Below are 24726 nucleotides of genomic sequence, written 5' to 3'. Positions count from 1 at the left end.
CACCCAAACTTGAGAGGGCAAATTGTAATTTACTCATATACTTAATTAACTTTTTGCATGGAATTTGTTGCAGATTGAAAATGTAAATTACAATTAATTATTATATATTTTGCTCTTCCTCCTTCAGATAAATATATAAGCTTCTTATTAGTGACATCAACACAAATATCTGAAGTCAGTGTCCTGTCCACGAATGCAGCTTTTGTTAAACATTTGTAGCCAATTCCATGTTATCATCTTTTTCTGATTCAGATGGAAGTGGATCCTTGCTTTTTCCCCATAGAACCATATAGAGGCCAATCACAATGACCATTGCTCCAATTACTCTGCAAAATAAAAAATATCCCTTGTTAGCCCTTGTTTGCATTTTTTTTCCGAAACATATGCACATAAATAAAATTACAAACTTTTAATCAAAATATAGAACTGGATGGGCTAATAACCAGACAATGAGCATTAAGCTGTGATTTATATACTGCTTAATTATTATATTTAGCGTCCCTTGATACTATTTTTTTTAGGAAGTTTAACACAGTTCCATTTGTACATATCTCCATTTTCATTTTTGGTATTTTTTTTAGAAGCTAAATAAATCCAAGGAGCACGTTCCTGCATTTAGTAGATAAGAGAGGTTGATGCAAATTTACCTTCCCAAGTACATGATCTCAGCTAATATTAAGGAGCTCATAATGGCTACAATAATCATGCTTAGAGGACTAAAAGCAGTCACAAAAACAGGTCCTCTTTCCTTCATTACCACTCCCTGAATGTAATAAGCGATCCCTGAACAGATTATTCCCTGCATCAAAACATCTGTAAATATATACACTAGTATACAAAGAAGATTTTTAACCAGAAAATTTGGGATTGAGAAGTTCTTACACTGTAAACAGCAGCTAAAAGCTTAAAATCAAAGTGTATGGACCAAACTATGGGGTTATTCCATTCGAAAGCTAGGGCCACCGCAGTTCCTTGAACCGTGCCCGCCAAGCATATCCAAGTTGCTAGGGTTAGCTCAGCGGGGTATGAATTTAGAGTAATCGCCTATAAAAGCCGTAAATAGTATGACAATGAGGGTGATAATTATGTATTAATATAGCTAGCTACCTGGGAACCTGGTTAGGGTTGTTACTTGCATGTTATCCCAAGTAACGGTACCAACTAACTCTCGGTCTACTAATATATATTTTTTAATGTCGGAAGAGGTTTCAAGTTTGAATATTCTCTCTCCGTTGATTTAAAAAATAAAAATAAAAAGTTGAATGAAATATTAGGGGTTTACTTGGAGAATCATGAAACCAGCCCAACAGAAACATCCAGCCGCAATCATGATAGCTCCTTTTATGGGATCTTGATGAACTGTGGAAACTGTAGATTCTTGATGGATATTTCTTCTTGTCCACGGAAAATTCAACATGGGTCCATTGATTAGAGTCATAAGCATGGCTCCTCCCACAGTCACTATGGTCCCCAATATCTTTGCCAGACTATGCAGGCTTCTCAAGTTAATCTTCTCAAGCCTAGTCAAAGTAAATAATTTAAATTCACATTTTCATGAACCTTGCAAAAAAATTATCACATTTTCATGAATACAATATATATATACACCTGAAAATCCAAGCCATTATGAATGCAAAAGCAGGAAGAACATTGCACATGGCAGATGCAAAAGTTGCAGTTGTAAGCTTCATCCCGGTATAGAACAAGTTCTGGTCAATTGCAGGCCTAATAATAATTAAGAGTAGAGATCACTCACTTGGTTCGATTTTCCAATATGTTTAAACAGAAAAACAGCACTATTTTAATTTAAAAAAAAATCAAACTTAGTAAGCTGAAAAATGTGTGACATAGTAGTCACGGTACTTAACTCTAATAGGCCAAGCAACACAATCTTGATGAAAATTGATAAAGTCATCTTTGGCCTTACTTTCCTGCAATAGAATCAAGTTCATTGGATTAGTTTTCTTCATCTCTCAACACGACAAACGAAAAAAAAAAAAAAAAAACAGATTACGACATACAGGAGGGTGACAGAGAGATGCACCTATCGAAGACAATGGCAAAAGGAGCTATAAAAACAGTGGCCACAGCATGCCTATAGACTACCAAGACATGCGGGCTCATCCCATGGCTTAGAGCAAACTTTGAAATTATGGACATCCCTGCGTACCCAAATTGCATGAAGGTGACAGCCATGAACGGCATCGCCCGATTGAGCATCTCAGCCATGGACCCCTTAGACATGTTGAGCTTGTTCTAAAACTAATAAGCGTCTGATGTGAAAAGTTAGCTAGTGACTGATGATCGGTGATGAGAAAAAATAGAGAAGAAGGTGCAATTACTTATAGGCTTAGTAAATTATGTGCGTCTCAATCTTGAATATTCTAGGGACTCCACTTAAGGTGCACTGAAATAGTTGATGAAATTGAGGTTCCACCATAAAACCAATTGACAATATAAGAAGTAGCCCAATACCATATAAGCACATAGCAAACCTTGTCCCTCACCGATGTGGGACAACTCTCAACACACCCTACACGTGTGGTAGATTTTCAAGCCTACACGTGGACAATAACTGGGTGATGTGGAGCACGTGTGATCGTTTGGCTTCACACGAGGATAATCCCCTCTGATATCATGATGAAATTGAGGTTCCACCATAAAACCAATTGGCACATATAGGGAGTAGCCCAAGACCATATAAGCACATAGCAAACCTTGTCCCTCACCAACGTGGGACAACTCTCAACAATAGTAACATTATGCGAAGAGAACCCTTTTCACCAAATTAAGCATCAAAACCAGTAGTACCTCTTTTCCACACATCGAATATTATCCTGGATTATCATATAATTCATATCTGACTAAGTAAGCAGTAAATAAATCAGTGTTTCAAGTGATTAAGTCAAATTTTGGCTTAAACGTGCGTGACTATCATATCACAACAGTGTATTGAGAGTAAGGGGTGCTGAAAATGGAGTTAACTTTAATTGCCAACTAGGGTAGGTCTTTAATGGTAGTTGTCTTTACTTGTTAGTGTTGAGAGTATATATGAATCCCATGTCGATGGGAGGATGGACCTTATGTGAGCTTATAAGAGGTTTGGCTACTCTTCATATGGCCAATTGGTTTTATGATGGAACCCCAATATCAGAGTAAGTTGTCCCACGTGTGAAGCCCAATGACCACACATGCTATACGTCATCCGATTTGTGTTGTCTCCATGCTAGATTTGAAAATCCGTCACACGTGTTGAGAGTATCAATCCAACATCAATTGGAGGAGGGACTTGTATGGATTTATAAGAAGTTAGGGTATCAATCCCTCATTGATAGGAGGAGGGATTTTTTATGGATTTATAAAAGGTTGAGCTACTCCCCATATGCTCAATTGATTTTATGATAAAAGAGTATATATCATGTTCACTACACGAATTTGAGAATAATGTATATTTATGATAAGTTTGATATCTAATTATTATAAATTCCATCCCAATAGCATTTTTGTTTGTAGGAACATTTTCACGTTGTAAAAGTATATTATGTCCCTTTTTTTTTTTTTTGTCAAAATAAAGTTATATCTTAATCATTCTTCTTCTTCTGTTTTCAACAGCTTGAACTTTTTTTATTAGTTGCACGCAAATTGTTGAAATGACTTCAATGATGGGACCTTACACTATGGGGGTAACATAAGAGAATCAAATTATAATTAGTTAGGTGAAAAATGATAAGAACATCAAGTTATGACGTTTGCACACTAGAATATATGCCTGTGGTAGCAAATTCTGACTTTGTTATTTTGCACTTAATTAGTAGTCCTTTAGATATATTTCTTTGTGGATACTTTATTTGATCATGTTACTTTCTCCCTTTTTCTCTATCTTTTGATGACAATGGCTATAAACTTTGAATCTATACACTTATAAATATAGTGGAAAATATAGAAGTTTTGAGAGGTCTCAGGCATGCATATGTAATTGGAGAATAATTCTTGTCCAAAATCGAGCACAATGTGTCAATCAAAACATCATTAATTGGAAAACAGGGATGAATCCCATCACTGCCAGACTACCGAATCAGGTATATATCAAATTGGACGATTGCCGCTTTTCTGAAGTAGTGACTATGTTCTGATTCTTCTTAATTATTCAGAGCTTAGAAGTTTATTTTTAATTAATTAAAATATGCTTCTTTTACTCCAAAATAGCGTCGTAATTAAAGGTTTAGCTACAATGCTACGCCTCATTTAGTAGCACAAAGTTTATATATAGTAGTATAATTAAAAGTGACTTTGGAGTCTTTTGATTTTAGTGCAAGAAAATAATTGAAAGAGAGTTTTGAGTCAGCCCTCAAACATGGCCAAAAGCCAATTGTGCAAGAAATTAGTGGCTCTGGATTGGATTAAAGTAACTGGAATAATAATATTTTACTTTCTAGGTTTCATCAATTAGCTAAAATGCTATCCATCTCATACTTCCACATTTTTTTCCGTGAGCAATTTGATGATCAAAACTTTTAAAAACCCTAATTCTAAATTATTAGAATTAGAAACCACCAGGTCCATCATAACATAGTACTCGATCGAACCAATGTCTCCTTGCCCTTAGTTTGAGTTGGACTATTAGATTTGACTATATATATATATATATATATATATATATATATATATATATATATATAAGAAGAGTTATTAGCATTTCAAAAATTTTATTCTATACTCCTCATAAGTGTATTTTTTTTCTAAATATATAAAGTTTGGAGTGTAGAATGAGAATTTTGAAATGCCAATAACAATTCCCTATATATATATATATATATATATATAAGTGCTTTTCACTCAAAAACCCATGTCATGCAGCTTAAACCTTTTGCTTTAATTTAATCCACAATTAAGGAATAAAACCAGTTTCTGAAGCAAAACTTACAACCAAAATGTGTGCTAAGAATATCCAAATTAAACTGGCTAAGATTTGTACGTATTAGAAGACGCTAAAGCACTTCTTTAGTGCTTTTGGCTTGTGCTTTCTTTTCTTGCTTATCGAATGATATTCTAATTTTAATTGATATAAAATAAAATGCTTTTGCCAACTCCATTATAGTTGCCTGCACTGCAAGCACATGCTGAACGCATGTACACGTATGCTAATACAAGTAAGAAATCTAGAGTTTTCAGATCGACTTCGATTTTTGACAGAAATTCTAACCCTATTTGTTCAGCATCTTTCCCAGATTATGAAGGCCTAACGCACATGCTGGTATTTGTTCGGACAGCTACCACAATTTAGAGTCTGCGAACAAATGCTGCTAGATATTCTACAATTAAGGGTACAATTAGGACAGGTGACTGTCATTTCGAACTCCGGATAAATACTTTACACATGAAACCTTTCACGATCTTTCGCTGTGTCACTTTCTCTCTCTTTTATCACGTGGCAGCCATGTGATGAGAAAAATAAAGAGAATGAACTGTCACGTGATGACAAAAATGGAGAAAGAAGAGATATACAACAAGGGTTAGTTTGATAATCATTTTTTGTTTTTTGGCTATAGTTTTGATATTTTACTCTGGAGATATTGGAAAAATATGGGAGAAATGAGGAATTGAAAAGGATGAAGAGAGGAGGTTGGAGGGAGAAATGAAGAAGATTACATATATATAAATAAAATCTTGAAAGTAAAAACAGCTTAAAATTGTCTAATAACAAAATCTTGAAATTAAAAACAACTTAAATTGTCTCTTAATATTTGATCTTGATAAGAGTATAAGATGAATGGTTAGATATATTACCATGTGTCAATAGATTAGTGGGTTTGTTATAAGGTAGTTAAGGTTGTTGAGAGTGTTGTGACTTGTGGTGTAAGCTTTGTTAGTTAGTAGGGATTGTAATACACTAAGGAAAAATATAAGAACTTTCTTCTCTCTCTATCTCTCTCTCTCTCTAAAACCTCCTTAGATGTTCTTCATGCTACCTATAATGTTACTTTACATGGTATCATTTGCCTGCCAAGCAACTATTGCTTGAAGGTTGATTTGATCTTGGTTACTTTTGCTTCTGCCCCTCAAGATCGTCTGGTTTTCGGAGCTCTAAAAGCTTTATGAGATTTCTTCTTCTTGGTTACTTTTGCTTCTGCCCCTCAAGATCGTCGCCCGAGGAGTAAAATTTGTTGATGTTGCGTTGGGTGCGTTGCTGACTTCTGAATCTCGCGACTGCAGCCGAGGAATGAACACTTTCGGCCTTCGGGTTCTAGAGTTTGAAGACAAGGCTGCTAGTTCTGCGAAGTTCAATATCCAATTCGGCTTTCAATGTGCCGAATGTAATAACTTGTAACACCTCACTTCGCCGAGAAGGCTAATGAGATGACCTCAACCAATAAGGATTCAGAAATCTTTCTCGAACGAGACTTGGATAGATAACCAACCGTCCTCACCGCAGTGCTGTTGATGCCAACGGAAGATGCTGCGAGATCAGCTGATTCTACGGCGAGAGAGCTATCTATGCCGATTGAAGATATCATCGGTTGCTTTCATAGTGTTGTTGATGCCAACGGAAGATGTGTCAGCGAAAAGAGAAAATAAAAAATCTCAAAGTTGTTGAGAGAGTTTGCGCAGGGCAATTGTGTGTTGAATTGGAGGGGTTTTGAACGTTGCACAATCACTCTTATTTATAGAGACATGCATGCTTGATGTGGCTTAATCTCCAAAGAATTGTATTTGACCTTTGGCATGACTTGTGCAGATTAATCTCCCACTAGTCCTTATCTTAAATTAGGCCAATACCAATTTGATGGGATCATAACCATCATAATTGTACGTGGTTATGCAACCAAATCAAACCATGCTTTCTTCAAAATCTCCACATCCTTGGCCGTAGGATTTGATGGAATCAAACCATCAATTTGCATCAAAATCTCCACATCATCTTGGCCGTAGGATTTGATGGAATCAAACCATCAATGCATGCGTGTTTATCCCCTGAAGACTATGCTAATTATTAGCATATAATTCTTATGCCAACAATTATATCAATCTAGGATACGTGTGGCTCCATTATTTTTGGTGGTTATCAAGGATTTCTTCTTGGTATTATCCCGCGCATAGAAGAAGACCATACACCTCAACAATTCTAGTCACACCCATCACGCTACTCCAATCTGATAACAAGAATTCCAAGCCTATTCGAACTATATTGCTTGTTTGGAGATAATTATTTTCATAAGAAAATGTCGAGATAAACCATTATTAAAAATAAATATTATGATAAAAAACCATGACATTATCCTTTAATAACAAAATTATCCCCACTTCTCCATCCAACGGTCGGGAACCATGCTCACTTAACGACCTCGATCGCTTAGGCCGATGGTGTAAAATTAGGTCCAAACAGTATGACACAATGAAAGGTGGCATTCCTAAGTCCAAGAGTGCCAAGGAATTCTTGGCATCTATTGATGAGAAGTTCAAAGAATTAGATAAGGCAAAAACTGGTAATCTCATGAATGAACTTATGATCAAAAGGTATAATGGTATGGGGTGGGTAAGGGAACATATATTAGAACTGCTAGATATTGGTGCTAAATTGAATGCTCTCAAAGTCCTTATGAGTGATCCTTTCTTAGTTCATGTGGCACTTAACTCATTGCCGAATGAGTATTCATAATTGAAGAACACATAAAATCAGTGTTCTAAAAATTAGCCTAGGCGCTGGGCGGCAGAGCTTTGACCCGATTTAGACCAAAACGTTCAGTTAGGCGGGAAGGACATAGGCGGCCACCTAGGCGCTCGCTAGGTGCCTAAGGCAGGCTAAGCGGTACTAGGCGACAGTTTAGGCGTTTTGAATCTAGCTGCAAATCCCACACTTGCTACAATTTTCGCTAAGGATCTACAACTTCCAATCTCGTACGTAGCAGCAGAGCCCCGAAAAATTTATGTAGCTCATCTCTGTGAAGATGAGGGAAGAAAGAGTGCGAAGAGAGAGAGAGAGAGAGAGAATGCCGGTGAATTTTTACAGCTCGTCTCAATGAGGATGAGGGAAGAAAAAGTGTTGTCGATGAATTTCTACAGCTCGTCTGTGAAGATGAGAGAAGAGAGATTGTGAAGACAGAGAGAGATAGAGAGACTTAAACATTTCAATATGTGGTGCTACATGTTGAGGACGAGTGATGTAAATAGAGAGAGAGACTTAAACATCTCAAATCCAAGTCAAAAGGTGATGGTTTTAATTACGAAAATCATGAACTCTGGTGGTTTTAATTATGAAAACCACCCAAGGTGGACGGGTGATGTGAAAAAGCAGAGGTGAGGTGGATGGCTTGATGGTTTTAATAATGAAAACCACCCACTATGTGGGCTTTTTATATTTTTAAAAGTTTGGGATATATATTGTGTGTGTGTGTGTACACACACACACATATATATATATATATATGATATAAATTATAAATTATTTAGATAATATTTTGTTTTTTTTCCTAGGCAAGCATATCATATATGTACATAAAACATTCACATATGTATGTTCTTCTATAAGAAATAGCATATTAGTCAATAATTATTTACATTTGATATAGTAAATTTAATTAATTCATAAAATATATAAGAAATTTACTTAAATTCACCTAGGCGCCCACCTAGACCCCGCCTAGCCGCCTAGGCACTTGGCGCTAGCCCACCGCCCGATTAGCACCTAGCATTTTTAGAACCTTGCATACAATGCACAGAAGGAGAAGTGGAGCCTTAATGAACTGATTGCAATTTGTGTGCATGAGGAACAACATATAAGGCATGAAATTTTTGAAAAGAATGTGAATATGGTGACTGATCACCACAACAACACTGCGAGACAGGAGCACAGCAAATAATGTTGAATATGCTACAGATTCTTAGTGGATTGACAATGGTGCTTCAATACATGTGACAAACTCTTTACAAGACTTCATAAGCAAGAAAGTGTCAAGAAGGGATGAAGTCTCAGTGATCATTAGGAATGGAGGAATAGCTGATGTTAAGTTCATTGGAATAGTTAAAATAAAGTTAAAGTCTGGTTTTACATTAGACCTTGAGAATCTGTGATATGTACCTTCAATTCGAAGGAATTTAGTATTAGTTAATCAGCTGGTTATGAAGGATTTTGTATTTTCAATAAATAACAGTGGCTTTTCGATTTACAAAAACTCTCAGATTGTTGGGAATGGTTTACATATTGGTGGCATGTTTAGACTAAATTGTAAAGAATCAAATTGTGTAGCACATTTGATAGGTCAAAAAAATTGAATCACAATGAGACTTCCTCCACTCTTTGGCACAAGAGGCTAGGGCACATCTCGATTGAAAGAATAAAGAATCTGAGTAAAAATGGCATACTCCCACCACTTGAATTTGATAATCCGGTCATATGTATTGAATGCATTAAGGGAAAAATGACAAGTACACACAAGAAAGATGCAACCAGGAGCAATGGATTACTAGAGCTTGTACACACTGATATATATGGCCCTTTCCCTACACCTACTTATGATGGTTATAAGTACTTCATCACGTTCATAGACGATTATTCGAGGTATTGCTACTTATATCTGCTTATTGAGAAGTCATGTGCCCTAAGTGCTTTTCAAATTTACAAAGCTGAAGTTGAAAAAAAGTTGGATAAGAAAATAAAAACAGTAAGATCTGATAGAGGTGGTGAATACTATGAAAGATACACTGAACATGGAAGGAATCCAGGAGTTTTTGCACTTTATCTGCAAAGTGAAGGAATTGTAGCTCAATATACAAATCCTGGAACACCATAACATAATGGTGTCTCTGAAAGAAAAAATCGTACTTTGAAGGATATGGTTAGAAGTATGATGAGTACTACCAACTTGCCATTGTTTCTGTGGGGTGATGTAATTAAAACTGCAAACTATATTTGCAATAGGGCACCAAGCAAGTATGTTACTTCAACACCATTTGAACTTTGGAACAACAGAAAACCTAGCTTACCTAGCTTGTTGCATTTGAGAATATGGGGGTGTAAAGCAGAAGCTAGGGTATACAATCCTCAAGAAAGGAAGTTAGATCCAAAAACTATGAGTTGTTATTTCATTGGTTATCCACCAAGAACCAAAGGGTACAGATTTTATTGTCCTGGAAATTCCATGCGATTCATTAAGACAAATAAAGTTAAGTTCATAGAAGAAATGACAGAAGGAGTTTCGAATCACAGCTTGGTCTTTGAAGAAGTAGATGAGTTTAATTCACAAGAAGATGCAGAAGACAATTTTCCCTAATCACCAGCTGCTAAAATTGTTGAGAATATTATGCAAAATGACACAAGGGATGCCATTGATAATACTACAGGCAATATGGAAGAGCATGATGCTGCAAATGATGTTCCACAAGAACCAATACAAGTCACAGAAACAATCCCGGAGGTTTTAGCTCATGAGCTTCGAATATCTACAAGAGTGAGAAAACCAACAATTCCAGACGATTTTATGTTGTATTTGAGTGAAGCAGATATCAACATTGGTGAACCTTCTACATATAAGGAGGCTATAAGTAAACTGCAATGAGAAGAATGGATAAAAGCCATGGAGAGTGAACTTGAATCTATGGAAAAGAATAAAGTTTGGGAACTGGCAGTATTACCAAAGGGAGCAAAACCAATTGGATGTAGGTGGGTGTTTAAGACCAAGAAGGACTCCAAAGGGGAAATTGAGAGATTTAAGGCTAGACTTGTACCCAAGGGATACACTCAACAAGAGGGAATCAATTACACTGAGACATTCTCACCAGTCTCAACAAAAGATTCATTCAAGTTTGTAATGGCCTTGGTAGCTCACTATATCTCCATCTACATCAAATGGATGTAAAAACTGCATTCCTAAATGGTTTTTTGGAGGAAGAAATTTACATGAAGCAGCCTCAAGGATTCATTGAATTTGATGGAAAGGAATTAGTATGCAAACTCAGAAAATCAATTTATGGCTTAAAGCAGCCATCGAGGCAATGGTATTTGAGATTCGATGAAGTCATGCAATCACATGGTTTTGTTGAGAATTCTGAAGATGAATGCATATATTTTAATTCCAATGGAAGACACTTCAATATATTGGTGCTATATGTGGATGATATCCTCATAGCTAGCATTAATTTGACTTTGTTGCATGAAACAAAATTAATACTCGGTGACAACTTTGAAATGAAGGATATGGGTGAAGCATCTTATGTTTTGGGGATAGAAATCACTCGTGACAAAATGAGGGGTTGGCTTGGGCTATCACAGAAGGGATATATTGACAAGATACTCAAGAGGTTCAATATGTCAACATGCAGTGGTTGTGATGTGCCAATGACTAAAGGAGATAAACTGAGCAAGCTGCAAAGCCCTAAAACTGAAGCTGAAAAGCTTGAGATGAATGACAAACCGGATGCCTAAGTTGTTGGGAGTCTAATGTATGCACAAGTGTGCACTAGACCTGACATTGCTTTTACATTGAGCTTATTAGGGAGATATCAATTGAATCCTGGACATGCTCATTGGATTGCAGCAAAGAAGGTGTTAAGATATTTGTAGAAAACAAAAGATTATAAATTAGTATACAAGAGAAGTGACAACCTCGAGTTGGTTCGTTACTGTGACTCAGATTATGCAGGGTGTCAAGATTCATTGAAGTCTACCTCGAGCTATATTTTTATGATGGCAGGAGGTGCCATCTCGTGGAAAAGTATGAAACAGAAGAACATAGCTACCTTTACTATGATGGCAGAATACATGGCTTGTTTTGAGGCCACTTCTTAAGCAGTTTGGTTTGGTAAGTTCATAGAAGGAAAGAAAGTCCTAAACATTGTCACAAATCCATTACAGATATTTTGTGACAACACTGCAGCAGTTTTCTATTCCAAGAACAATAAGAAGTCTTCCAAAACTAAGCATATGCATATCAAGTATAAGTTAAATAGGGAAAAGATCAAGCAAGGGTTTATAAAGATCAGTTACATTGATACAGTATCAATGCTTGCAAATCCCTTGAACAAACCACTTCCAGTCAAGGTTTTCAAACAACACGTGGAAAATATGGGACCTCGAATTTTGATATGCTGAATTAGTGGGAGTAGAAAACTGTTTCTAGTTACAGTGCAAATAAGTGAGTTAAACTCACTAAGTTTTTGTTTTTAAAAGATGTAGTTTGGTTCCGAGTTTGGTTTGAATAAATGTTGTTTTTAATAATTGTGTTCACGTAATGCAGGCATGCATATGTATATTTTGTCTTCATTTTATTCTTTTTGAATTGCAGAAAGTTGAAGAGTTTTTTTTGGAATGATGGAAAAGTTTGCATAGGCAAACATATAGGCTGTTCAAAAACATAAGGTGTAACTTATTAAAGTTACAATACGGTAGACCTGAGATGATATGGAGTAAGACAGTTCTTGAGTTAAGGTTTCATCTCTAGATGAAACATGATTTCCGATACATATTTGAAACATGATCATCACAATTCATAGACCAAGTGGGAGAATGTTGGATTTATTCAATATAAATCAACCATAAATGGTCTACTATGTGTAATAGGAATGTATAAGTTGGAAATCAGTAAAGCTGTGATTTAATTGATCCTCATATTAGTCCTACATTAAGTGTCTTACATTATAAGTAGGTTTGATAGAATCCTTAATAATATATGATTATGATACTTGAGAGCCAAGAAAGGAGAGTTTTAGCTTTTCTTTATGGACGGAATCTAAGACTCCTTGGCTAATATATAAACACCGGTCCCTGCTAACCCTAGACACGACAAGTAAGGCCTCCCATAAAGCATTGTTATAAGGCTAGGAGTTTGCAAAAGAGTTGGTGTTTATCTCGATCAATTTCTGTTCGCATGGCAGCTGCATCCTCGACAAGTACTCTTTACGTATGCTTGATAACTGATATGTGTTTTGATCATCACGGCTAACAAATGCAACTTGGTTGTTCACCACAATGCGTATGGTCCCACCAGTGGTATAGTTCGGAAGAGCGCTTAAATGCAGTGTCTCATAGACCACACCTTGTCCAGCAAACTTACCGACTCCATGAATCAAAACGTGAGCTAACAATGGATTATTAGAAGTATATTAGATAGTTTCCTATCACTTGAAGATTCTAGTATCTTGTATTTATTAGCTAAAAGTATAGGAGCTAACATAGGATTTCTGCATTTCTTGATGTTTCATTTCATTACTTTTTGAATTGGAATGCCCTCCTCCCGTAGCTTGCTGAGTAAAGCTGGAAAGAAATATAAATTACCGACAAAATGCATATTTATGCTTTGATGGTTGTTTGTACCATACTTGACCAATCCCGAAATTACTAAGCACTGGTCAACGTTATACCGTCAACGACCCAGAAGAGTTTCCCTCCAACCAGGAGACCAATCACAGTACGACACGTGTCAACATCAAAAGCCAATCACAGCGCGACACGTGTCAACATCAGAAGCCAATCGCAACACAACACGTGTCAATGTCAAAACAAAGCTAGAAACTCTTCTATAAATAGAGATCATTCTCTCACAATATTTCCTAATGTCATTTGTACTAAATCATTCACTAGTACTCACTAAAGGAGAGCTTGAACCTATGTACTTGTGTAAACCCTTCACAATTAAGGAGAACTCCTCTACTCCGTGGATGTAGCCAATCTGGATGAACCACGTACATCTTGTGTTTGCTTCCCTGTCCTTATCCATTTACATACTTATCCACACTAGTGACCGAAGCAATCTAGCGAAGGTCACAAACTTAACACTTTCTGTTGTACGAAAGTTCTCACCGATTTTGTGCATCAACATTTGGCGCCGTCTGTGGAAAATGTACAACCTGTACTCTCCTTCATGCCACCAACCAGATGATGAAATGTACAACCTGTACTCTAATATCATGTCACCAACCATATAATGAAATGTACAACCGGTACTTTAATATCATTTGGCAACTTGCCACTCATGTCACCAACCAAGTGAAGAAGGAACTCATCTTCATGCCACCAACCAGGTGATGAAATGTACAACATGTACTCTCCTTCATGCCACCAACCAGGTGATGAAATGTACAACCCGTACTCTAATATCATTTGGCAATTTGCCACTCATGCCACCAACCAGGTGAAGAAGGAACTCATCTTCATGCCACCAACTAGGTGATGAAATGTACAACCCGTACTCTCCTTCGTGCCACCAACCAGGTGATGAAATGTACAACCCGTACTCTAATATCATTTGGCAACTTGCCACTCATGCCACCAACCAAGTGAAGAAGGAATTCATCTTCATGCCACCAACAAGGTGATGAAATGTACAACCCGTACTCTCCTTCATGCCACCAACCAGGTGATGAAATGTACAAGTCGTACTCTCCTTCATGCCACTAACTAGGTGATGAAATGTACAAGCCGTACTCTAATATCATTTGGCAACTTGACATTCATGCCACTAACCAGGTGATGAAATATAATGAAAGGTGATGAAGGAACTCACCTTCGTACCACCAACCAAGTGATGAAAGCAACTCACCATTCATTCCACCTACTTTAAGACAAGTGGTACAACTTGTACATGTGAACTCCTAGCATTCACAAATAATAAAAAACCCTTAAACTTGACAAGTCAACTAGAGGAGCACTTATGCTCAACAAGAGTTATAGTCACAAAAAAAGTCTTATTACAAGCCAACAACAACTTCAGTGCATGGCATACGAAAATCAAGCTATTCAGCCCTCTTACATCTGTTTAAGACATTTCTCCTCTGTAACAATGCAAACACTACAACTCGTAGAAAGCTTCACACACTCTTGATCAAGACAGTGTGAAGCAAAACCAATTTATGGTGCCAACAAGAGCTTCATCAAAGGAGTTCAACCACAATTCTCAAAAGCTTCACACATTCTTAATCAAGACAGTGTAAAGCAAAACCAATTTATAGTGCCAACAAGAGCTTCATCAAAGGAGTTCAACAACAATTCTCAAAAGCTTCACACACTCTTGATCAAGACAGTGTGAAGCAAAACCAATTTATGGTGCCAACAAAAGCTTCATCAATGGAGGGCAACCACAATTCTCAAAAGCTTCACACACTTTTGATCAAGACAGTGTGAAGCAAAACTAATTTATGGTGCCAACAAGAGCTTCATCAATGGAGTTCAACCATAATTCTCAAAAGCTTTACACACTCTTAATCAAGACAGTGTGAAACAAAACCAATTTATGGTGCCAACGAGATCTTCATCATGGAGGGCAACCACAATTCTCAAAAGCTTCACACACTCTCGATCAAGACAGTGTGAAGCAAAACCAATTTATGGTGCCAACAAGAGCTTCAGCAAATGAGTTCAACCATAATTCTCAAAAGCTTCACACACTCTTGATCAAGACAGTGTGAAGCAAAACCAATTTATGGTGCCAACAAAAGCTTCATCAATGAAGGGCAACTACAACTCATAGAAAGCTTCACACACTCTTGATCAAGACTGTTCAAAGCAAATTCAATTTATATGGTTCATCCAAACCTTCGACTACTACAAGGTGTGGCTTACATCACAATCTCTTACTCAACAGTGTGGAAGCAAAATTTGTATATGTTGTCCCTCCCACATTTTCAAATTTCTAGTTTCCCAAAAAAAAAAGGGAAATTGAGAAATTCAACAAATTTCTAGTTTTCCCGAAAAAAAAAAGGAAATTCAACAAAGCTTCATCAATGGAGAACACCTACAAATTCTCAAAAGCTTCATACTATCTTGATCAAGATAGTGTGAAGCAAAATCAATTCATGGTACTCAACAAAAGCTTCACCTACAACGCTTCAATTCCAAAACTTCACATACAAAAGCTTCACCTACAAAGCTTCACCTACAAAGCTTCACCTACAAAACTTCAACACAAAAGCTTTACCCACAATAGCTTCACCCATAAAAGCTTCACCAACAAAAGCTTCACCCACAAAAGCTTTACCCACCACAAAGGCTTTACCCACAAAAGCTTCAACTACAAATCTTCAACACAAAAGCTTCACACTATCTTGATCAAGATAGTGTGAAGCAAAATCAATTCATGGTATCCAACAAAGTTTCAACCTCAAAGTTTCACCTACAAAACTTATATATATATATATATATATATATATATATATATATATATATATATATATTAGGAAATTCAAATATTCGAAAATTCGAAAAAAAAAATTCAAAAAAAAAATTGCCTAAGCCTCCTCTTCTTTGGGCCTAACAACTTTCATAACAAATATATATGAAGAATGAGTTTTGGGCTACCACTTAGAAAGGAAATGCCTCATTCATCAACTTCTTCGACCGAAGACATGGGGGACTCCTATCATATGCTACTGCACTTTGATACTTGAAAGTCTAACGACCACTCAGTGACTTGGATTTTTCAAGTCTCCAACCGAGAAGTTTTCCTCACTCAGGAAATTAAGGAAGCACTACCTTAACATACATGCTTCACTCTCAAAGCTTCAACATACAAGTTTCAACAAAAGAAAAAAAATCAAAGAACTTAGTGAAAAAGACCTTGGTGTATTTAACACAATACGTTGAAATAAAGCAAAGCTTGTTTATTGATATCTCCGATAAGTTACAAATATGCACATATACATGAATTAAAATAAACAAACAAGAGGGAGCATTCACAAAGGTTACTCAGGAGAAGTCTTAGCAGTCGGCAGAGCCCCAGAAAAAGGAGGCACCGGAGGGTGATTATTCAGAGCCTCAGTACTAGGCAGAACCCCAGAAGGAGGAGGCATCAAAGGTTAATCATTTGGAGCTTTATTACGCGGTACAACCCCAGAAGACGAAATCAATAAATGCCTTTGGAACAAACCCACAAACCTTTGATGATCAAGTAAAATCTAACCATCAGATTCCTGCAGCTGGTCGAGCTTCCTCTTCATGTTTGTAGCATAGTCATGTGCGAGCTTGTGCAACTGTTTATTCTCATGTTTGAGCCCTCTGATCTCCTGTTTGAGACTTATCACTTCAGCCGCCAATGATTCAACTTGGCGGGTTCGAGCAAATAGGCGTTGGGCCATATTAGACACAGAACTTGCACACTGAACACTGAGAGCCAGAGAATCCTTAACAACCAACTCATCAAACAGTTTGGAAAGTAGACTGTTATCTTTGGGAGTGAGAAAGTTCCTGGCCACCACCGCAGCGGTCTTATCATTCTTCATCACAAAGTCCCCAACGGTAAGAAGACCAGTAAGGGATAAGAATGATGGGCACCATATGTTGTCTTAAGAAGGCTTGGCTGCCTCTTCACCAAAGTTCAAGTCAAAACAACGGTCGGATGGGCCAGACATTCTCAGAAATGAGGTGCAATAAATCTCTGAAATACAAAAATAAGGAGAAAATGCATGTAAGCAATAACTTTCTGAACGTACTTCTTGCACATAATTGGTGCCCCTATAAAAGAAAGGGCAACGGGGTCGTTGGTTCAAAAATCGAAGAGGCACCACTCTCCGGATTTCGAGAAGCAGATTTTCCTGAGTAAAATACGTCAACAATCCCCACACGCAACATCAACTCCTCGGGTACCACAGATAACTTTGCCAAAGATCTCTGACAAAATTTAGATACATAAATTTTGAAGGTCCAACTACCCTACCATTACCCACAAGGGTAAAGGAACAGCACCACTGCTTAATAACTAGAAAGTCCCTGTGTGTGTCAACCTCCATGCTCTGTGGCAAGGCAGATTGGCAAAAATGTCCAACCTTTACTCACATCAAGAAAACACTCCCAATAGGATTACTTGCTCAAAAATCGAAGAGGCACCATTCCCCAAATCTCGAGAACCAAACTTCCACCAGGATTGCTTTCTCAAAAATTGAAGAGGCACTGTTATCCGACTCTCGAGAGCCAGACTCACAACAGGATTGCTTTCTCAAAAATCGAAGAGGCACCGTTCTCCGAATCTCAAAAGCCATACTTCCAACAAGATTGTTTTCTCAAAAATCAAAGAGGCACCGTTCTCTGAATCTCGAAAGCCAGGTCCCTGACAGGATTGCTTGTTCGAAAATCGAAGAGGCACCGTTCTCTGAACTTCGAGAGCCAGATTTCCTTGGATAAAGCTATCTGCAATCTTCACACACAACATCAGCTTTCCAGATACCACAAACCACTTTTTCAAAGTGCTCTGACAAAGTTAAAACACGTGAATCTTGCAGTTCATACTACATTGATATGACCGAGAAAGGTAAAGGAACAGCGTTACTACTCACTGTTGGGATAATTCATACATATGTCGACCTTCATCCTCCACAGCCAAGCAAACCTGCAAATAAAAAAAATTCTTAACTTTTCTTCACATTCGAGAGGGCACTCTCAGCAGAATCTCTCGAAATACTCAGCTTATTTTTTCCCCAATAATACCTCTGTAAACAAGCCACACCAGAGCCAGAGTATCTCATATCATCAGGGTTAAAAGTAAGAGTATCCCATATTATGTTTTTTCCCTGTATTTTCCTTTGGCCTTGTTCTTACCTGCAAGACAAGGAAAAAGAGAGAAATCAGTCAGCACTTGAAATCAAGCTTCCAGTCAGGAACTAACTACCTGAAACTCATTGCCTGATTACTTACCTGGAATTGCTCTCGAGTACTCATCTTCAACATCTTATGCTTCCAGAAAAGATACCACATCTGCCTGAGGAACAGATAGGGCAAATGAGAATGATACAAGGAAGCATGTGGATACAAGCACAACAGAACACGTGTCGATTCATCTATTACTTTGTCAACAACAAAAGTATCTCATATCATCAAGGTCGAACGCACTCTTGATTTGATGGACTTGTTTTGACCCTCAAATTCTTGAGTTGACCTTATACTCTAGAGGAAACCAGAAAACCCTCCAGCCTAGTTCAAGAATAAGCTTGTGGAAAGTTACTTCTTTAAAAGCAAAAGTATCTCATGTCATCTATTCTCTTTTTTCTTCTTTTTATCCTTCCTGCTGCCTACAAGATAGGGAGAATAAGAACAATCAGCCGGAACTCGAAATCAAACTTCTGATCTAGGACTGATTGCTGGGAGCTCTGATTACTTACCTTGTCTATCACCTATTTCGGCGGATCTCCTAGCTCGGCGACTTGGGGGACTCCTACTACATGGTTTGTATCGCGCTTGACCAAGCCTGAAACTACAAGTAAGCTTCAAGTGAAATTGATACATTACCTTGTGCATCTCCACCGATTAAGGATACCACCCCTGGATGGAGGAAAAGTACTTTCAGAAAAGATGTCACATCTACATATGAGACAAATAAGGCAAGTGAAAATGATACCACACTTCAGTACTTAGAAGTTTTGTGATTACTCAGCGGCTTGGATCTTGCAAGTCCCCAACCGAGGGGTTTCCCTCACTCGGGAACTTAGGGGAGTATTGTTTGTACCATACTTGACCAATCCCAAAATTACTGAGCACTGATCAACGTTATACCGTCAAGGACCCAGAAGAGTTTCTCTCCAACCAGGAGGTCAATCACAATGCGACATGTGTCGACATCATAAGTCAATCACAACGCGATACGTGTCAACATCAGAAGCCAATCACAACACGACACGTGTCAATGTCAGAATAAAGTTAGAAACTCTTCTATAAATAGAGATCATTCTCTCACAATATTTCCTAATGTCATTTGTACTAAATCATTCACTAGTACTCACTAAAGGAGAGCTTGAACCTATGTACTTGTGTAAACCCCTTCACAATTAATGAGAACTCCTCTACTCCGTGGACATAGCCAATCTGGGTGAACCACGTACATCTTGTGTTTGCTTCCCTATCCCTATCCATTTACATACTTATCCACACTAGTGACCGGAGTAATCTAGCGAAGGTCACAAACTTAACACTTTATGTTGTACCAAAATCCTTACTAATTTTGTGCATCAACAATGGTCATGTATGTTTTTCTTACAAATTATTAACTTAACAAATTGGTGAAGAATTCTAGTCATGGTTCGATGCATCTGGTCATACTAGCTCTGGAAGCTTTATCTAATGGAGACCGACGTGATGCAAAGGTAGTCTGCGTGGCAAATAAATGCCTAGGAATTTCCTTAATTAAAAAAGTTTCTACGATTAGCCGCAACTTGCGGTTCTTTTTGCCAAATCCCGCCTTTTGTTGATAGTAATACCAAGCATGTTGGTTCTCCGTGACAATGCTTTTTGTTATTTGAAATTTTTTGTGTACCAATTAGTTTCGGAAACCATGCATATTAGGAAGTAGTTCTTTAACGCTTTGAATTGCCTACAGCTTCGTAAGGCAAAATTTTCTCTCTTCCATCATAGATTGATTTCTCTCCAAGTCTTTTGCATTATGTGGGAAAAGATTTAATGCTTCAGAGGATAACTGAATGGGACAGATTTCAAAAGAAATTTTGTTAATATTTTCATCGTTACACCAAGACCTGGTTTGTTAGCACCACTCGCTAATTTTCTTCTAAGCGGAATTAATTTTCATGGTAATTAATTAAATAAATTTAAGGTTTGTATAACATATTATAACATGAGTTGGATATTTATTGATATCTTAAAGAGACATTTGTTGCACCGGACTATTTCGGACTAGCCTAGATTTAAGGACTAACCTAGACTGGTTTAGAGTAGACTAAGTTGGGCTGGCTTAGAATAGACTAAGTTAAACTAATTTAGTAAAGCATTTGGTGCAGTATCGGAATAAGAAACGAAATAATAACAAATTCTAATATTTATATTATTTAATTCATATTTATTAATATTTTATTATACTTCTATATTTTTTTCATTCTAGAATTCCTTCCTATTTTTCTTCGTTCATCTCCCTCCTTTTAATTCTTAATTTTTCTCCCCTCACCCTCTTTTGCTTCCTAATATTTCTCCATCCCTCACCCTCTTTTTCTTCACCCGTCTCCTCTTCGTCTCCCTCATTTTCTTCCTATTTTTCTCCATTCATCTCCCTATTTTTCTTCCTAATTTTTTTAGGACCAATTGGCAAATCAGAACCTAAATCAAAGTTTAGGTCATCTGGGTATTCATGGGTCAACTTCTCAATGACAATGGGGAAAGATCTGCAATTAGGGAGTCTGGATTGGCTGCATGTGTGATTAGAACAACTGTTGTGCATGTGTGATTGGACGACTGCTGTGTGTGTAGTCTAGTTTTAGATATTTAGCTTTCCTTATCAAAAGTTGTAAATGATACCACACATGCTCTTAGATTGCACTAGTACAAAAAACACTTTGCACGACGCAGGTCCTTCATCGCGCAAAGTCAAAAAACGTCGCGCAAAAATTAGCGCAACGAACCTTCGTCACGCATTAACCATCGTGGTAAGGCAATGACAGTAGGGTTTGAGTGACGAAGAAGTAACATGCGTTGCTCAAAACTGCTTTGTGAGACACAGATCCCTACGTCGCACAAAACTACTTTGCACGACTCATGTCCCTATGTCGCGCAAAACCACTTTGCGCGACGTAGGGACATGCGTCACTCAAACCCTTGTTTTTTTTTTTTGGCAAAAATATTTTTTGTTTAATTTTTAATAAATATTGTAATTAAATTCTAAACAATAATTAATAAACCAAGAAAAAGTATTTAATTATAAAATATATGAAAATATACATACAAGATGTCCGAACAAAAAAGAAAAAACTACAACAAGTAGTCTTCTAATGTAAACAACAAAACGATGAGATATACAAAGAAATACCAAACTATCCAAAAACCTCCAACAAACATGGACATTGTCACTTGAAGACTTCACATTTCTTTGAACACCTCCATACAAAGGATCTTGAGAGCGAACTACTACCCCTAAAGCTTGAGCCTCAGCAATTGTTGCCTCTCTCTATCTGCATGGACATAAGCATATGGATCAAGAAAAAAATTGTGTATTTTGTATAGGTCACTACTAGAATTTTGGCTAGAGGACACCCTTTTCATTGGTGTCTATTATAAAGAGTGGGCACTGACATTGGTAGCAAACCTCAATTGCCACCAAGCAAGCACTAAATAGGTGTATATGTCCTATAGAGAAGTCTCTATAGTAACAATGGCTACCCTTAATAGATGGGTGCCACCTAAAACAATGCCACACTAATTCATTGGTGTCAAAGTTGAAAATTGTGTTTTTAAAAAAGGATGCCTTGTGTGGGCACCTAAATTGGAGTATGATATTTCTTTTTCTATTTTTGGTTAGAAAACAAATTGTAATATCATTAAAATATAAGAATACAACTATAAATTTTCATAACTCATATTTTATACAATTTTGTGAGCCTTCCTAGCATGAATGATTGTCCCTCCCTTGTGGTGATACTTTTGTTTCTTATGATTATATGAATTTTGTTGAAAGTATCCTACATTAACATAAACTACTTATTCACTGTAATTTTAAAGCATTCAACTTTTATAAAGATCGAATTGATATCACTACTAAGGAAGGCCAAATTGATATTGTTGGTACCATATTATATTGGGTCTCGTTACTTGGGCTTCTAGACATTGAGCCTATGATTTATGTAAAAGGGGAGGAGCCCTTAGTCTATAAAAGGGCCTCCTCACCCTCACAATCCTGAGGTCTCATCCTCACATACAGAAGCCACAAGGCTCACAAACAGAGAAACTCTCTTAAACTCTCTCTTTCTCTGGGGGGACTCCCCCTCACACTTGTAACTCATACATCCATACAGAGAAATATAATCAACATTAGTGTGGACGTAGCCCAAACATTGGGGTGAACCACGATACATCTTTGTGTTCTTGGGCATTTGCATGATTCACGATCGGATTTACGTTGGTCTAAGACCCCTCCGGTTTTATGCATCAACATTTGGCGTCGTCTGTGGGGAAACGACACAAAAAGCTATGTCGGTTCGCTTTCATTTTTTCATCTCACCACCGTGAGACCTCATCATTGTCCACTATGAATCTGCATAACCCGATATCGTACTCGATCTACAACCAGGGATTTCAGATAGACCAAAATCAATAGAGTGCAGCGAAAAGCCTTGAGCTTTGAGGGAGAGAGAGACTTAGAGAGAAAAAAGGAAAGGAAGCCAGAAAGATCAAGAGAAAGTGATTTAGGATCAGATGCGGAGTTCCACAAAGACCCCAATTCCTGGACCCGGCTCCTAATCTTGAGCCACCCCTAAACTCCTCGTCTGGCTTCTCGACTTCGTCTCTCTCACTTACATCGTCTACACTCTCAAGGTCGTCTCCACCTCACGCGCCGCCTACTCCGACGACAGCGACCCTTTCACCCCTCTCCACCTCTCCTCATCCTTCTCCACCGGCAACACCACCACCGCCCAAGATCGGACTTCCCAAATGCTCCAGCTCAAAACCTAACAACCCAATAAAGCAAACCAACCGACAGAGATAAACGACATTGTTTTCGGCATTGCCGCCTCCGCCAAGCTCTGGACACGACCTTTCCCTCCATACCATCTTTTATTCCCGTAATTTGGGCCGGTTCAAAATGAGAAAATGGAACCGCCGTGGGACAAGAGCATGAAGAAGAAGCAGAAGCGGAGCCGCCTCCCCGTCAGGCTAAGATGCTCCGTCAAGAATTACGATTGGGGCATTGTCGGCCATAATTCCAAGGTCGACAGGCTTTTCGTGCTCAATTTCGAGTCTGACATCGACCCGGGCAAGCCGTACGCGAAGTTCTGGATCGGGACTCATGAATCTGGGTCATTGTATGCGGATCTCGGGTCAGAGCCCCTGAGTCTCAAGGCCTGGATCTCGCAGGATCCTAGTGTGATTGGAGACAAGGTGATTGAAAAATGGGGTGCTAATCTTCCGTTTTTATTTAAGGTGCTTTCGGTAAGAGGTAGATCTGGAGAAAAGCAAAGTTGGTTTTTTCTCTTCGCTGGTTTTTCCTAAGGAATCTTGAAGAGTAGCAGCAAAGCTGCCATGGCAACCACAGTGGGATAGAGGTATGCTGCCACCAATGGCAGCACCCTTACACCTAATGATCTGGAAAGGAATAGTGATGCAAAAGTTCAAGATTCAGGGCCCCCAACACCACATTCTTTTATAAAAATAGGCTCACGAGACCGTAGTAGTAGCATAGAGGATGCAGATGGGACATTGGCAAGTGTTACCCAATGCATTAAGCAGCTGCGTCAAAGTTCCTCATCTGTATAAGAGAATGAGTATTTGTTGAAGCAGTTGCTTAAGCTTATTGATACTCGTGAAAATGCTTTCAGTGATGTTCGATCTCACTCTCAAGCAGTCCAAGTGTTTGTTTCTCTTCTTCGATCAGGTTCAGTTGGAGTTAAGATACAAGTTGCTACTATTTTAGGTTCTCTCTACAAGGAGAATGAACTAAGGGTGGAAATTTGTTTCGGGATCGAGCCGGTGAGGTTGGTGCCGAAGAGCGTAAGCTTGGTGATGGTCAACAATGAAGAGAAGAAAATAAAATCTGAGATATTGGGATTTGACTGGGTAGGACCTCAAGTGGGTAGGGGACAAACTGCAAAGAAGGTATTAATGATTAATTGGGTGCACTTGCATGACAGCAGCGCAGAGACAGAGACAGAGATAGAGGTGCGATGGAAAAGAGAAAAGGAAAAGTAAAAAAAAAAACTCTCCAGTACGCAGTAAGCGCAGTAGGCACCAACGATTTGTAACTGTCGACCACATGGAAAAAGATAAGCACATTATCTTTTGGCTCATTTATTTGCCTGCTGACCAAACATGCCTCCACG

The 24726-nt window shown here is 37.9% G+C and overlaps 2 protein-coding genes and 1 pseudogene across 2 annotated transcripts; 2 read left to right on the top strand and 1 right to left on the bottom strand.

Annotated features, from left to right (window-relative positions):
• Window positions 1–9: 9 nt before the first annotated feature.
• LOC126629373 (WAT1-related protein At2g39510-like) lies at window positions 10–2431 on the bottom strand. Its single transcript, XM_050299401.1, has 7 exons — window positions 2045–2431; window positions 1869–1931; window positions 1609–1725; window positions 1283–1520; window positions 883–1044; window positions 648–799; window positions 10–326 (listed from the first exon to the last, which is right to left on the bottom strand). The coding sequence occupies exons 1-7, from the start codon at window positions 2242–2244 to the stop codon at window positions 206–208; spliced, it is 1053 nt and encodes a 350-aa protein (XP_050155358.1). The 5' UTR covers window positions 2245–2431; the 3' UTR covers window positions 10–205.
• Window positions 2432–6082: 3651 nt separating this feature from the next.
• The window catches only part of LOC126629379 (actin-depolymerizing factor 1-like), a 69254-nt pseudogene continuing 50610 nt past the window's right edge, over window positions 6083–24726 (top strand).
• Window positions 23501–24595, top strand: LOC126630240 (mannose-6-phosphate isomerase 2-like). Its single transcript, XM_050300344.1, has 2 exons — window positions 23501–23839; window positions 24188–24595. Exons 1-2 carry the CDS (start codon window positions 23501–23503, stop codon window positions 24593–24595), a joined length of 747 nt encoding a protein of 248 aa, XP_050156301.1.

This window comes from Malus sylvestris, chromosome 7, assembly GCF_916048215.2.
Source record: "Malus sylvestris chromosome 7, drMalSylv7.2, whole genome shotgun sequence".
NCBI lineage: Eukaryota > Viridiplantae > Streptophyta > Magnoliopsida > Rosales > Rosaceae > Malus > Malus sylvestris.
This window is presented reverse-complemented; position numbering and strand designations above follow the sequence as displayed.

What these genes read in the sequence shown, in the direction of transcription:
- LOC126630240 (XM_050300344.1), top strand. Translation starts at nt 23,501, where the DNA reads ATGGAACCGCCGTGGGACAAGAGCATGAAGAAGAAGCAGAAGCGGAGC. An exon ending in TTTTATTTAAGGTGCTTTCG is followed by an intron (nt 23,840 to 24,187) that starts GTAAGAGGTAGA and finishes TTGTTGAAGCAG; the next exon opens with TTGCTTAAGCTTATTGATAC.
- LOC126629373 (XM_050299401.1), bottom strand. Translation starts at nt 2,244, where the DNA reads ATGTCTAAGGGGTCCATGGCTGAGATGCTCAATCGGGCGATGCCGTTC. An exon ending in ATAATGGCTTGGATTTTCAG is followed by an intron (nt 1,521 to 1,608) that starts GTGTATATATAT and finishes TACTTTGACTAG; the next exon opens with GCTTGAGAAGATTAACTTGA. An exon ending in TTTTAGCTGCTGTTTACAGT is followed by an intron (nt 800 to 882) that starts GTAAGAACTTCT and finishes GTTTTGATGCAG; the next exon opens with GGAATAATCTGTTCAGGGAT.